Genomic DNA, 14,748 nt, shown 5'->3' with positions numbered 1-14,748 from the left:
AACCAATTAGTAATCGATGACAACCCGAGACCGATTGACACTCGACACGAACTTCAACCGACACCGAACTGATGCTAACCCGATAGCTTGAATAACCGATCTCTAACCGAACCGTGACTAACCGACTCGACCCGAGTGTGACCCGTTGTAACACACAGCCGAAAAATAACCGATCCGAAATGCAACCGAACAACAGACATTTCAGTTAATATTTCTAACTGACCAAAAGTTTTAGCTAACCTATTAGCCTTATCATCTTCATTATTACTAAATACGATTCTTGGATTGCAAAGTAGAATACTTAGATGGACAACATCAAACTGAACCACCATTTGGATGGAAATTAATTTAAACGTTGTTATTAGAAGCATCAAGATTCAATCACACAGCCCTTTACATAAATCCAATTTTCCAAGAATGAATCATGCAAACGCACATTAAAAATATTACAAATAAACTAAAAACATTATGCTAAATCTCTCATAAAATTCAAAAAATTACTCCCTTTATCCCCTAAGAAAGCATCATTTAATACAAAAACCTCTCACATATTCGAGTCAAATGGTGCTTTTCTTAGTGGAATTGAGGGAGTACAAATTTCCTAAACTTTTTTTAGAAAAAAAACTATAGAAAAGAAAATAGACAATACACCACAACAAAACTTCCTCCTACAGGGTAGATGTTCACGGTTTTGGTATAAACACGAGCGCAGCATACGCTGCTAATGAAATAATTTAGGATGTACTCCATTACGATTGACGACCAAGGCAACGAGAGAGAACTTCAGGCAACACAGGATTCTCGAACGATGTCTCGGCTAACTTCTCTTCACCTTCTCGTAAACATTGAGACCGCCAACAAGTATCTCTATCTGCAAAAATCTACATGTATCCACTAAAGCCTGTTAACGGGGAGGCTGAAATCAATCGGGATTGCCATTTCGCTTTCAAGGATTCTCAGTCTCCTGATACATATGTCTTCTCTTCATAATATTTCTTCTCGCTTTCGACTTTCTTAGCATTTCGTTTCTGAACAGAAAGGTGTATCAGCATTTGAATTAGAGATGAACGGATTTCTAAATTTATCATGTACAATGTAACATAATTCGCTAGCTAATTCGCTTTTTGAATTCGCGATTCGCCCAAATTTGCCAAGAATTACCAAAACCGATCCATAATTTGCTTTTTTCGATTCGCAATTCGCAAGGAGAATCATGATTCGATCATGTATGAAAATGTCTTACCTTGTAGACTTCATGATTGCTGATAATCCTTTTGGCCACAGAGGATGTGGTTATGTTCTTGGGGCTTTCAATCATCTTGAAAATCCCCATACTCTTCGGAACTCTATAAGGGTCGGAATCCCCCTGAATTTATGCAAAAGATTCGTAAGGCTCGTGTGTTTTCTTTGAAATAATGTTCTGGAAAAAGTACTGTACAGAGAGCTGTTATGAACTTACATTGACCAGAGGATTCAACTCCGATTTTGTCCCGTGTACGACTAAGCATATATTGAAGGTCTTTATCTGCATACCATAGCACAAAGATAACGTTGGCAAGCTCTCTGAGTAATTAGTAAGTTAACTTCAGTAGAAAAATCATTACAAGCTAGTTTTTTAATAATGTCCATCACATTCAATAGGCTGTCTGTATGAATTGTCTATAGAGCTATTGTACAGCATACCAAATTAGCAATTATCTCATCAAATCACAGTTTACAATTTTCAATTTTCTGTTTTTACTTTCTCCACAACTATGAAATAACAATTAGGCGGAGACAGTTAGAGGTGTTCATTCGGGTCATTGAGTCAATTCGGGACAAATGTTTCGGGTTAGTTCAAACTTAGGTTTTGTGTCCACATTGATTTTTACATAGTTTTAAATTAATTTTGAAATCGGGTCAAACCGGGTTCGATAACAAGATCGGGTAAATGTCGGGTTATCGGGTCTGTTTTAAACGCCTCTACACGGAGCTTTCACGATTAACCAAGGAGTTGTTAATCAAGAATCCGGTTCAGAAATTAGATCGTCCTACAAAAATTCTTCTATGACTTAAAGGCATCACCAGTTGGCTATTACAGCACAATACACTACATTCCATTATCTCAATGTCAAGTAAAGGCGGGTTTTGAGCCAATTGGTTATCATGAATCATAAATAATATTATCTTTTTAGAGAAACCTACTTGGAAATTTTCTTTAAAATCTTGTCAAAAAAAGAACCAAGTCAAAAACCACAAACAATATAGAAAAAGAAAAGAGCTGTTAAGAAGTTTCCGAAAGTTGAGATCGAACTCAAACTTCCTCAAAAACTGAAAATCTTCAGCTAAAGATGAAGAGTGAGGACTAACCATGTCCTTGGTGACCTCCCATGGTGCACCCATGATAATTTCATCAACATAACGACAACCCAATACACTGAGACTGCGTTCGTGTAAATTCATTAATGGATACTCAGCACCACGAATTTCACTGCAAGGGAAACATTCAATCATTGAAGTGAAACTAAATCCAATAAAAATACAGTATTTATTTAGTCAAGATAGAAAATTACATACCTAACAGTTTGGTCTGTGTAAATGCCAACAAGTAAGAAATCTCCAAGCTGTCGAGCAGCTCGAAGTATCTGTACATGTATCAGAAGTAACATTAAGTGCTTGCAATTAATGAGAAAGTCCAGCTGATAAGATCAGATAAAGACGAAAAAAGAGGTGTCTATGAATGTATATACACATTTTATCTTCCAAAGAGCAACAACACTAGAACATGTAGCTGTCTCGCAATTATTGATTAACATAACATTCATAAAATTCGACGATAATGAAGAAGTAGCAAAGAACAAAAACATTTCGGAAAGTACAACTAGGAACAGGCAATTAAAATTAGCAAGCTCCAAGATACTACTCCTTCTGTCCCTATGAGATCGCACCAACTGGCCCAAATATGTGAGCTTTTTGAGTCAAATGGTGCTATTTTAGAGGGACAGAAAGAATACTACATATCCTCAAGTTACTTAAATGGTTTCATTTAAAAAATTTGCAAGAAGCCCTAAAGAAGTTTAGGGTGCCCATAATCAAGCCTAAAGCTCTGTTCGTCTCATACAAAATGCTTGTTTTAGGACTAAAGTAATCCGGTTTTCAAGAATTATATAATCAAGCTCACATATTAGTAAATTACTGCAGTATTCTAACACTCAGCAAGTCAATCAAGTCTCTTTGAAATAATAATTAACATTAGATAAGCGCAGAAAAAGGGTTTCTTCATATTCACCTCAACATGTCCGGCATGAAAAAGATCAAATGCTCCATCAATATACACAACACGTGCATTTGGTCCAGGCCCCTGCAATGGTAAATCAGTTGAGAGTGCAGTAGTTTAACCAAGACCATTCGAAAACAAATAATCAATGAAGATTTAATGCTTTTTTAGGTGGAAATACAAATCAACATAACAATTAGTTCAACACATCAGCTATAACAATCTCTTCAAGGTAAAATTAGGATTGAAATTCAACACAAAAATCAATATCTGCCAAAAGATAATGAAGATTTAAATCTTCCATGAGTAGACAGCATACACAAACAGAGTTTAGCAGAGAAGTCTCTAATTGACCAGCAGCATAGTGTAAAAATGTGGTAACGTTCGCAATCACGGTAACGGAACATAGATGCAGTAACAGGAGTGATGCGGTCATCGAATGCTTAAATATCAGTCGAAACCATAACATATCCCTTGATCAGGCCCAATACGCGACTTTTTTACAGCTTTACAATGCGGGAAATATCATTTCGTTTACTTTGAAAACCTTTCCAATGTAGCCGATGCGATGGCCTTGTTTTTAGACTATGACCAGGAGAATATAGGAGGCGTCCTTTATTGATCAGGATGGAATTAGGCAATTTTCCATAATGGTATAAAAGAAATAGTACAAATATTTGCCTTTGCTTTCGGATTATTCAACAAGTAGGATTAAGCCACACCCTTCTCATGCGAGGTCTTTAAAGTTGAAAAACCTTTCCAATCAGATTTACTTTCCTCTGGGGGGAGGGTATGAATAAATATTCTAAGAACGGGATAGCATATGGAGAAAAGAAAGAAAAATCAAAATTACATACCTTCCCATTCGAGAACTGTACAATGCGCCTAGAGGTGGGCAAAAAATGAGATAAATGACTAGCTTTGGGCTGCTTAGTAGTAGAGACTTGCTTTACGCCATAGGACTCCTCAAATGAAGTTGCATCATCACCATCTTTGTGAGCATTTTTACCATGACCACTTAGAAGTATCCTTCCTACAAACAAGTCAACCATCAAGCATTATATCCAACACCAATGGAGATAAACCATTGTATCTAGTATCACAACAGAAGACAACTATCATGCATACAGATGTATGGACAGCATATGGAAAGCGAAACACAGAAGTTCCAGATAATCCATTCCACATAATCCGTCGTTGATGTCAAATAAAACCAAGACAAGCTTATGTAGTGATTTCTATTTTCTACCAATATTTAGATTCTCTTTATTCCGACAAAAGTTGCACACCTACTAGCTAGGCAGAGAGAAAAAAAAAAGAAATATACCTACAATGTCTGTGCTTGAAACTCCTTCTGTACGTTTGATCTGCTTGTAGCGGCCTGCTTTCTTTGCCGCAGCATAAGCATCAGTTCCATCTGGAAGTAAGCAAGGATCGTCACCATGTATGATGTAGTCAATTTTGTACTCTTTAAATAGAGTTTTCATGAACTGCTCAGTGATTGCATAAGGGGCATTAGGAATGACTTCATCGACCCACTTTAAACCACCAACCAGAGCTAGCCTGAAAATAAACTCAAATTTGAGCACTACAGAGGCAGCAAATACTAACAACCAATGACCCTTCATATGTTCCTCGAACTCTTCATTTTGCTTCACATACCCGTGTCCGATCCTTGATGCTCGGACATTGGTATGACACTTAGACACTTCATTTTAGGCGTAACATTAAATATTTAGACGTATTTGAAACTTGGACACGTACCAGTATCCAACGTCAATACCCGAGTCCAAGTAACATAGCCCTTACGCAACAACAATCGTGAGATATAACTCATAAAAATCACTCGTAACTTCAAATGATAAATAATAACATTTTAAAATAAATAAGTCTTCTATTAGCAAGAGTAAAAAGGATTGATAGGAAATGAAAAGATCTGATACATGTTTACCTTATGAGGCTTCATCTCATAGCATCTAGGTCTAAAATACTTATTAAGATATAATCAAATTTATTCAATGGATCAATTGCTTCTTCTCTCAACAAAAAATTAATAAATGAGATAAATTGTAAATAAAGTTTTTCTTATTACCTTTCTTCCATAGACAACACCGGAGGTCCTTTGTTAGCCAAAATTTCTTCATCACTAACGACACCTACTACTAGTTCATCTCCTAAAGCCTTAGCCTGCCTCAAAGCATTTGCATGACCGTAATGCATCAAATCAAAGCATCCATCCATGTATACTCTCACACGTTTTTTCTCAGGTGCTTGCTTTTTCAAAATTCCAAAACCAGGCCCCAAATAAGGAAGATACTGAACTCCTACACCGCCAAAGTAGCTCGTTGACAGACCAAGTAGGGCGGCTGTGACCATTATTCCTCCGAATAAATGTGGATAGTAGCAAACTCCATCCCAAATCCATCTATGACTTTCATATTCCATCCTTACAAACCCAGATCCCCACAGGACCCCTGGGTCTAATGACTAACAACTAACAACTGCAACACCAAATCCATTCATATTAGAATACTACAACTCAAATAAAATCAATACGAAGATGATTCATCATAATAAGGCAAAAACCGAAAGCATTATGCTCTCCATGATATTTTGCCACACATGGAAACACCATCACAAAGTCACTTCCACCTATTACTATCTAAGGACAACTGAATCTGAAGAAGTAATCAACTAGTCTAGAAGAGTTATGGTAATACAGATTCATGAGAATTGTGCAACCTGAGTGAGCATGGATTCAGGAAGTATTCAAAATTCACATATTTATGGAGAAATTTAAACAGAATGATCAATTTCAGGTTCAATTTCTCAAAATATATCAAATTTAGCAGAAGAAATCTGCAAATTCAGCACAATATGAATAAGTTTATCACATTCCTAGACAACCCAGAATCAAATTTCCAAGAAAAAGTTCCTCAATCAAGCAAAACTGAAATTGAAAACCCAGCAGCCAGGTTTTCATCTTATAACCTAAACCTGAATTATAGCCAAAATGTTCTCAAAAACTTTTCTAATCATAGATTTTCATTGCCAAAAAAAAATCAATAAATGGGAAAACTCAGCAACAAACAAAATAAACCATCCATAACTGTTGGCATTTGACAATCAAACCCTCCTTACAACAAAATTCAACATGCAAAAACAAAGATCAAAAGATATCCTCCATTAAGTAAAAAAATTTACAATCTTTTCTACAAAAACAAATCAACAAATACCTTTCAGGATCAGATCGATAATACCCAAGAACGCAAAGCACAAATCGAAAAGAAAACAGAACTACCCACAAAAATTAACGATCTGGGTACAATGGAATCAAACTAAAAACAAAAGCTTTAACCTCTTTTGAAGCAAAAATTAGAAAAGGTGGAAACTTTCATGAAATAGAATATATTCTTTACCTTTATTTTTCCCGCTTTGAGCAAATTGCTGAATCTTTTTTTTTCTTTTTCTGTTGTTAATAATGTTTTTATGCAGAAAAATATCTTGAAACAAAGACGTTTCTTTTTGAGATTGGAGAAATGGAAAATAGGGAAAAGGGAGGCCAATAATAATAAGTATATACGTCCACAGCTGGTGTATAATACTCCCTTCAATTCATCACTAATGTCTCATTTACCTTTTAAACTCTATTCATTTTTTACTCTTAATTTGTATTTTATTAATAATTTATAAGTTAAAATATAGTCACGTGGGATTTTGTTTGATTCGTCTTAAAGTAAGGATTATTTATATCGACTTTCTATAATTTTTAATAATACACAATTAAAAATATTAAAAATTAAATAAGTGTATTGAATAAAGTGCATAAAGTAAATGGAACATTAGTACCCCATTACGAAAATCAAGTGATATTAACTTTTTTAACGTTTTGGATTCAATTATAAGTGTCCGTTCCATCCATAAGTCCATCATAGACTTAAAAAAATTCATTTTCATATATGGGATAAAATGTAATATTTTTCTGTTCTAAAATACTTGTAATTATCGGCATTATTTATTATTTAAGCTTATTTTATATATAGTACTTAATGTGCAAGAAAAAATATAGTTAAGTAGGATTTTTGTTTAAATTATCTAATCACATATTTTCATAATTTTAATTTTTACAATTTTTTGTTATACATAATTCAACATTTAAATAATCAAATTAGCTCATTGAGCTGCCTAAAAGCCAAACGTAACAAGTAATCAAGTAATAAGGATGAGGAAGTATAGGAGAAAAAGTGACTTTTCAAATATACCCACTATCTTGTAATAGTCAATTTACAATTCAACGTGAAAAATCGATTAAAATTCACTTAGCCCGTTATCGGTTTTCTTAAAATTTGGTAAACATTGTACTTCCTCTGATTCATTACAAATGTCCTATTTGCTTTATATCTTTATCCAATATACTTATTAAATTTTTAATATCTCTAATTATATATAATTAAAAATTATTAAAAATTAATATAAATAATTCTGAGAGGAATTAATATAAAGTATTTGAGAGGAATTAAAAGTATTTTTATCAACAATTAACAATTTTTAAGTTGAGACTTAGAGAGATTGGATCACGGTGGATGCGTCAACTTGCGTATCAACTCATCAAGAATCTTCTATTAACATAAAGTAGTTGATAACTTGCAAGACTAAAACTAATTTCAAAATTAACCAACATGTAATTAAACTAAGATTAATTAGACTTGACTGATTCTTGTCACAAAATATTTGATAAATAGATGAAGTAAATGATAAGACTTTTCAAATTGGTTAGTTTGAAGTAGATTCAAATGAATTCATCTATATATTAATAATTGTAATGTTTCATAAAGGGTCTTAAACCATGACCTTCCCTTGTGCCAAGTACACAATAGATTCACTTCAAAGCTCGCCAATAATCATAAATACATCATTAAAATTACTTAATTTATAATAGGAAAAATTACTGTGAATAATACAATTTTTCGTTAATTTCCCTATAATAATATCAACTATTGATTAATAATAGATAATACCAACTTAGGAGGGTTTTTTCTTAGAATAATACCAACTTTAGTTTATTATCTAATTTACCAATTTTTTTGTCATATAATTTCCTATAGTTTGATGTTTAATATGTTATGTATATTTTAGGAAAACACCCTCATAAATTGGTATTATTTATGAATAATCAACAATTAATATTATTGTAGGAAAATAAGCAAAAAGTTATATTATGCATCGTAATTTTTCCTTTATATATAAATGGTATTATTTATGATTAATCTAATTGACCACATATCTCTTATGAGGGGGCACAAGTAATTTGCAAGTTATTAACCCCGGATAATTGGAATTTACAAAGAATGCATGTATGATATGACAACTATACATAGCTTTATAGCAATAATGATATGGTATCAACTATTTTACAATTAATGATTTAGGTGTAAATGTAAAATATTTTATATAGCAATTCATATCTATTATAATTTTTATCTAATTTAAAGAATTTTAACATTATAAATATTATAATTTTGTTGAAAAATAACAAATGATATACTATAAGAGTTTTACCCAATATTTAACTTTATTGGGATGAGTGAATTACTAGATTATATTGACAAAATTTTTTCAAGCATGTCAATGTCTACATAATTTTGCAAAATACTAGCTAAATATATATTAATTACATTTAATGCAATCATTATGTTGTTATATACTTTCTCTGATCTATTATACTTGTTAGATTTGATTTTTTATGCATTTTAATGTGTTATTTAATGATTTATGCATTAAACTATATGCATTTAAAATTTATAAAAAAAGTTAATATTATAAAAATATACGACTAAACGATTCAAATAAGATCTCTCTTACTCTATTTTTTTCTTACAGATTAGCTATAATATATTCCAACAATCGTAATATAACAAGTATTTCCGAACAGAAGAAGTATAGAGTCAATAGATTAAGTGGACAAAAATAGCTAAAGTAAGGCAATATATATGATCAATAGTTAATTATTCAGTAATGCAATCATTATATTGTCATAAAAAATTTATATTAATTATATTTTATTAAAATATTATAATTTGATAATAATAATATGCAATTGCATCTTTTTTTTAAAATTATATTTATATATACTTTTATATTAAAAAACTCAATGCAGCAAAAGTTTATATAGTAGCTTTAACATAAATATGAGTTGAACACTTGCACTTGACAGAAACCACACATTCAAAGGTTTAGATGTGGACACAAAACAACCCATGAATGATAGCTGCATTTATGGCCTTGGAAACCAATAAAAAGAACACATTCTAAATAATAAAAATCCATCATTTGGAATACAAACATAACTAACACTCAAATGGCTCGTTTGGTAGGTGGTAATGAAAATGAAAAATTACTGTGATTTTAGTTGAAAACTCTCTTGGCTATCTTGATGACCATGCTTGCCAACTTCAATCATTTCATTTTCCTCATAAAATTCATTCCAATGAATTACCATTGAAGGGGTGGTATTAAATGGCAATGGAAATTTATAAATAAAAAAAACTTTTTTATGATCAAATTTCATTACCATGGGAATGATATGAAACTTTTGATGAAACTTTATACTATAAATCATTCTCATTACCACCATTTAGTACCACTAACTAAATAGGCCGAAAATGTACATCACTTTCAAATTTACTCCTAAACATTGAAGGTGCCTATCTTTTCTGTTTGTTATTCAGATAAATGTGACTCATCTTCCCAAATAACAATCAAATATTTTCACCACTTTAACGACGTTTAATCAGCAGTATAAGTATTCGAACCATGATTATACGCCTCAAGTACAATATGATCACGAGCATTCGGTAGATTTCAGTGACAACCAACAAACTTGTCGTATGGCAGTTGTTTCCGGATATCAGTTCAGCTGACTCGAGTCTATCACAATCTTCTCTCCACTGGCCGGGCTGGGTTCAGTTAAGGCGGAAGCTTATATTAACCCTTTCCTAGAAAGGAAAAATCAAGCGTTTTCTTACTTTATACTTTAAACGAAAACATTAGGCACGCATAGATATAGTAGAGACAGGATTTACCAACAAGATTAGGTACGGGTAGATTTTGGCTATGATGTACGAACATCTTTCTCCATATCAGGGACTTTACGAACAAAATGTAAATCATGAGCCATAACCTAGCATAGTAGAGAGTAGAGACGGGATTAAAGCAAATATATTATTTAAGAATAAGAATAAGAATGCAATTGATACAAACTGGAATACATTATGATAGAATTTACCGGACTAAACTACATCAAAAGCTAATTTGGTGAAACTACCGTGAATTCTTAGCATATGAGGGGTTTGAAATCGGTATCAATTATTTATAAAATATGCGTCAATTTCAATGCGATTGTTGCCTATGTTTAGGACTTTGATTCCTTCTTGTTGAGATCGTTAGCAAGTCCCAATCAAAGTAGAAAATAATAGGCTAACCTAAACTCTTTGATGAAGAGTGATATCAAGAATCTTTACTATGCTACTTCAGTTACCAGGGGGTTTGGGGGTCAGATGTACGCAACTTTACCCTTGTTAGATAACACTAACAAACAGGTTATTTTCGATTGACCCTTGGTAGCAAACACCATGAGCAACTTCATATCAATAAGAAGTGCACATGATTTAATCCAATAATAGCATAAGATTTAGATAAATAACATTGACCAGAAAGAAGGATAACACTACCTGGACCTTAACTTGGTCATTAGTCAAATTGATTGGTAAGTAATCAGGACTTAGGTGCCCAGCTACATATACAGTATCATTTTCCTTCAGGTGGGTAGCAGCGGTGATCGCCAAGTCACCTTCAAAGATTACAGAAATCCTAGTGAAAGTAGACAAATGGAAAGATAGATCAGCCTGAATTCCAAATTACACTTGCATCGTAAATGTACAACAATACTTCAAACTCATACAAATTAACGACCACAATGATGTGATTGTGGACACACCCCTACACACACGCCCACACGCAAGAGTGTATGGTTCATGGGATTAAGAAAAACAAAACCATGAGCTCATTTTATATGAACATGATATGATATTGGGCACACCCCACACATGTTAGTGTGAGTGTGCAAGCCACCACTGTATCACATTATTTCAGCAGTGTACACTAACACAGTCATCATCATCAACAAGTAACCCAATCACTCGAAAAATGTAATCATGGTAACACCTTTCGAAAGTGCAGATAGCAATAAGGGCACACACTCACAAGGTCTGAAGACCTTAGACCCAGTCACCCCGACCCATTAATTTTTTTTGGCTCAAAACGAAACTCAGACCCGTTGATCTCAATAAATTGGACCCAAACCCCAAAAATAAGGGCAGGTCCAATAGGGCCTTGGACCCATGACCATCCATAGTCCTAATACACGAGGTAGGCAACAGTCGCAACACAATTTAACAAATCCAGTTTATTCTAAGCTTTGACTTGAAAATAGTCGTCAATGCCCCCAAAACTTCATCTCTTGCGCTTCTCGAACCCTTCCATTGCTAAAACTATGAGTTAAAAAGCAGAAACGACTTCAAATTCAGTGATGGAGACACTCCATAATCATTTTTATGAGACTAGTTAATAATCACGTCTTAGGGGCACAAAAGATTTTTCAGTTTATTAGAATCTTTACATGGAATCTTAAGAGCATTACATTCTTTGCTTTAGTAAATTTATTTATGTGCATGGCCAAATACAATACTAATACCTCCATGATGAAAACAATAACAATACCAAGGCATAATTCTATCAGATTAGATGAGGTCATGGGTATCATTCACAATTTCGCTCTCATGATGGTCCACAAGGAACCATTTGTTCCATTTACTTCTATGAATCTATCTAGTGTTATATGCTCCTTCATGACACCTAAACATTTCATATATACTATACCCAAAAAAAGAAATTCAAAAAATTTTGTCTTCAAAAAATGAAAAAGGGAATACTCGACCATCAAAAAAAGTATACCAATAGTTTTTGAGATCAAAATGAATTTGCATACTTTCAATGCTAGCCACAATTAGGTGATAGATTATTGTAGACCAAATATTAGCAATGGCATGCCTCACATATCTCTTTTGCATTTTGGGCAAATGGAAATTGAAACAACAACATTGGTTTGATACAACAAGGATCCAAGACTCATTGCACATCTAACAGAAATAACACTAGAAAAAATATCCTTCGTAGTTACCATTATTTATAAAAAACTGAGCTTGTCTAAAATCAAACAAGGAATATATGGATTAATTAACAATTATCCACCTACTATTATATCTACGAAGGGCTAAGGTTTCAAGGTCTAGAGTCTATTCCCTAACTAGAGCAAACTAGTATACAGGAAGCTAAAATTTGAATCAACACCACAACTTATCAAGAAATGTGTCACCGGGAAAGAGTGTAAAATTAGAATGAAATATATGTTTTGTCTTCTCTTGAAAAGAAAACTTCTATTCCCAAAGATTATACTCTACAAACTCCTTGTTCAACCCTTTAAAACACATAGTATATCAAACACATCACAAAAAAGTAAACCTTATTTTGCTAATTTATGCTTCCGGCCATCCCATTCTCTAAAGTATATCCTCTAGCAATTTTCAGCATTCTACAATACATTTCTTAAGATCTATCAGCCACTCACATTCATCTCCCTCAAAGCCTGAAGTTTATAAAACTCGAATCTTATAAAAAAGCCATAACCCCAAGGCAATGACAACACCAAATAACTAACAAGAACACATTTCTTACTACAATGTCCTTCTCAAGTCAAAATTTCATAACATTTTGTATCACCACAACCCAAAACAAGGTCAAATTCCTGCAATGCATAATGTCTAACCATATTTTCCTAACAAATTCCTTTCTCACAAATACTTATATGAGACGGTCTCAGCATGAGACATGCCTCATACTTGGGTTAAATAGCCCATTAATAGAAACTTTTAGTTTATGGGCTTCTTGTTTTGAGGTCGTCTCACCGTGAGACAGTCTCATACATGACGGGTTGTTTCTTTTTAGGTGTAGTCCAAGTACATTCCAAAACCTTCAAAATCCAATCAATTGCAATTTGCAACACTTCTTCCCCAGAGATTAATCATAGACAACACAAGACTCGAAATTAAACAACTGACATAAAACATCATATTAAACCAACACAACAATACACACATAAAACATAAACCCACAAAACAAGTAATGTAGACAATAACAATTGCAACACAACACTCTATGTAAACCAAGAACACACGAAATTCAACACAACAATACTCACATAAAACACCATATTAATCCAATTAATCACATCAGAAATAAACCCACAAAAAAAATAACAAAAAAGAAACAAATTTGAACATGGGTAATATGTAAAATCGATGATATACCAAGGAATGTTCTTGTAAGTAGAGCCTGAACGCCCTTCCTGAGAAATAATAGTACCAGCCCATGATTTCCCATCAATTGCAGTGCAGGATTCGACTGGAATTTTAACAGTCCCAATCAAACTCAACCAATTAGCGACTTTTGGTTGAAACAGAATTTCGCTTGGTCTCTCCAAATTTTTGCTCTTTTTTGGAGAGAGAGCTTGAGTTTGTGATTCATTATTGGAGAGTTTGGTGGAGTATGGAGAGGAGGCAGAAAATGGATGGAGATGAATGGGGATTGAAGGAAGGAAAATGTTTGATTTTGAGGTTTTAGTTAGGGTTTTGCTCAGTATGTTCATGGCTTATTCTCACTTTCTGCAGATCACCAAGTCATGTTTCCTTAAGTTTGCTTATTTGGATTTTGGCATAAATATTTTATATAGGGTTTTGGCATAAATATTGTATATAGTGTAGGAGAAAAATACTAGCGGCAAATACAGATGTACTGCTTATGCTTTTGAATACATTAAGGGACCGTTTGGTTCGCACGAGGGAATCGGAATGGAAATAAAGGAGAAAAGAATGGATTCCCCCTAATTTAGTCTAGTCGTTTGGCTGTGTTCAGGAAACGGAATGAACTGTTCATTGATTCCCTTTGTGACTGTTTGGTTCAAGTTAAGGAATCAAATTATGAGTTTTTAAATTCTTTTATATTTTTTCCAAAAATAACTAGTTATTATACGATAAACTTGAAAAACTTATTTCTTAAAAAAATATCATTAACCTGTATCAAAAAACATAACTCTAAATAATATCTTTCTAGCTCCATTGATTACAAATAATAATAATGACAACAACAACAACGACGACGACGACAACAACAACAACAATAATAATAATAATAATAATAGCAATAATATTATAAATAAAATTAATAACAATTTTTTTTTTTAAAATTACCAGTCGCACAAAAAGTGCGACTGTACCTAGGTACTGACGCACTTTTTGTGCGACTGGTATTTTTTTTTTTAATTTCGAATTATGAAATTTTTTTGTTTAATTAATTTATTTTTTAAGGTATTGTTCTTT

At 33.0% G+C, this 14,748-nt stretch overlaps 2 protein-coding genes across 3 annotated transcripts; both read right to left on the bottom strand.

Moving 5' to 3' along the window:
* Nucleotides 1–331: 331 nt before the first annotated feature.
* On the bottom strand, nucleotides 332–6,809 carry LOC130824469 (ethanolamine-phosphate cytidylyltransferase-like). Of its 2 annotated transcripts, none has more exons than XM_057689494.1 (10): nucleotides 6,493–6,809; nucleotides 5,349–5,757; nucleotides 4,584–4,819; nucleotides 4,114–4,289; nucleotides 3,269–3,340; nucleotides 2,557–2,624; nucleotides 2,350–2,470; nucleotides 1,460–1,525; nucleotides 1,244–1,366; nucleotides 332–1,028 (listed from the first exon to the last, which is right to left on the bottom strand). In XM_057689494.1, exons 2-10 carry the CDS (start codon nucleotides 5,699–5,701, stop codon nucleotides 957–959), a joined length of 1,287 nt encoding a protein of 428 aa, XP_057545477.1. In that variant the 5' UTR covers nucleotides 5,702–5,757; nucleotides 6,493–6,809; the 3' UTR covers nucleotides 332–956. The 2 variants fall into 2 exon arrangements, with proteins under 2 accessions (XP_057545477.1, XP_057545476.1); XM_057689493.1 differs by having other exon boundaries at nucleotides 6,676–6,809.
* A 2,654-nt stretch (nucleotides 6,810–9,463) lies between these two features.
* LOC130824467 (protein OSB3, chloroplastic/mitochondrial-like) lies at nucleotides 9,464–14,102 on the bottom strand. The gene is made up of 4 exons (XM_057689492.1): nucleotides 13,681–14,102; nucleotides 10,987–11,125; nucleotides 10,339–10,436; nucleotides 9,464–10,251 (listed from the first exon to the last, which is right to left on the bottom strand). The coding sequence occupies exons 1-3, from the start codon at nucleotides 14,016–14,018 to the stop codon at nucleotides 10,368–10,370; spliced, it is 546 nt and encodes a 181-aa protein (XP_057545475.1). The 5' UTR covers nucleotides 14,019–14,102; the 3' UTR covers nucleotides 9,464–10,251; nucleotides 10,339–10,367.
* Nucleotides 14,103–14,748: the final 646 nt, after the last annotated feature.

Source organism: Amaranthus tricolor, chromosome 9 (genome assembly GCF_026212465.1).
Source record: "Amaranthus tricolor cultivar Red isolate AtriRed21 chromosome 9, ASM2621246v1, whole genome shotgun sequence".
Lineage (NCBI taxonomy): Eukaryota > Viridiplantae > Streptophyta > Magnoliopsida > Caryophyllales > Amaranthaceae > Amaranthus > Amaranthus tricolor.
The sequence above is the reverse complement of the archived record's forward strand: the minus strand, read 5'-3'. Positions and strand labels throughout refer to the sequence as shown.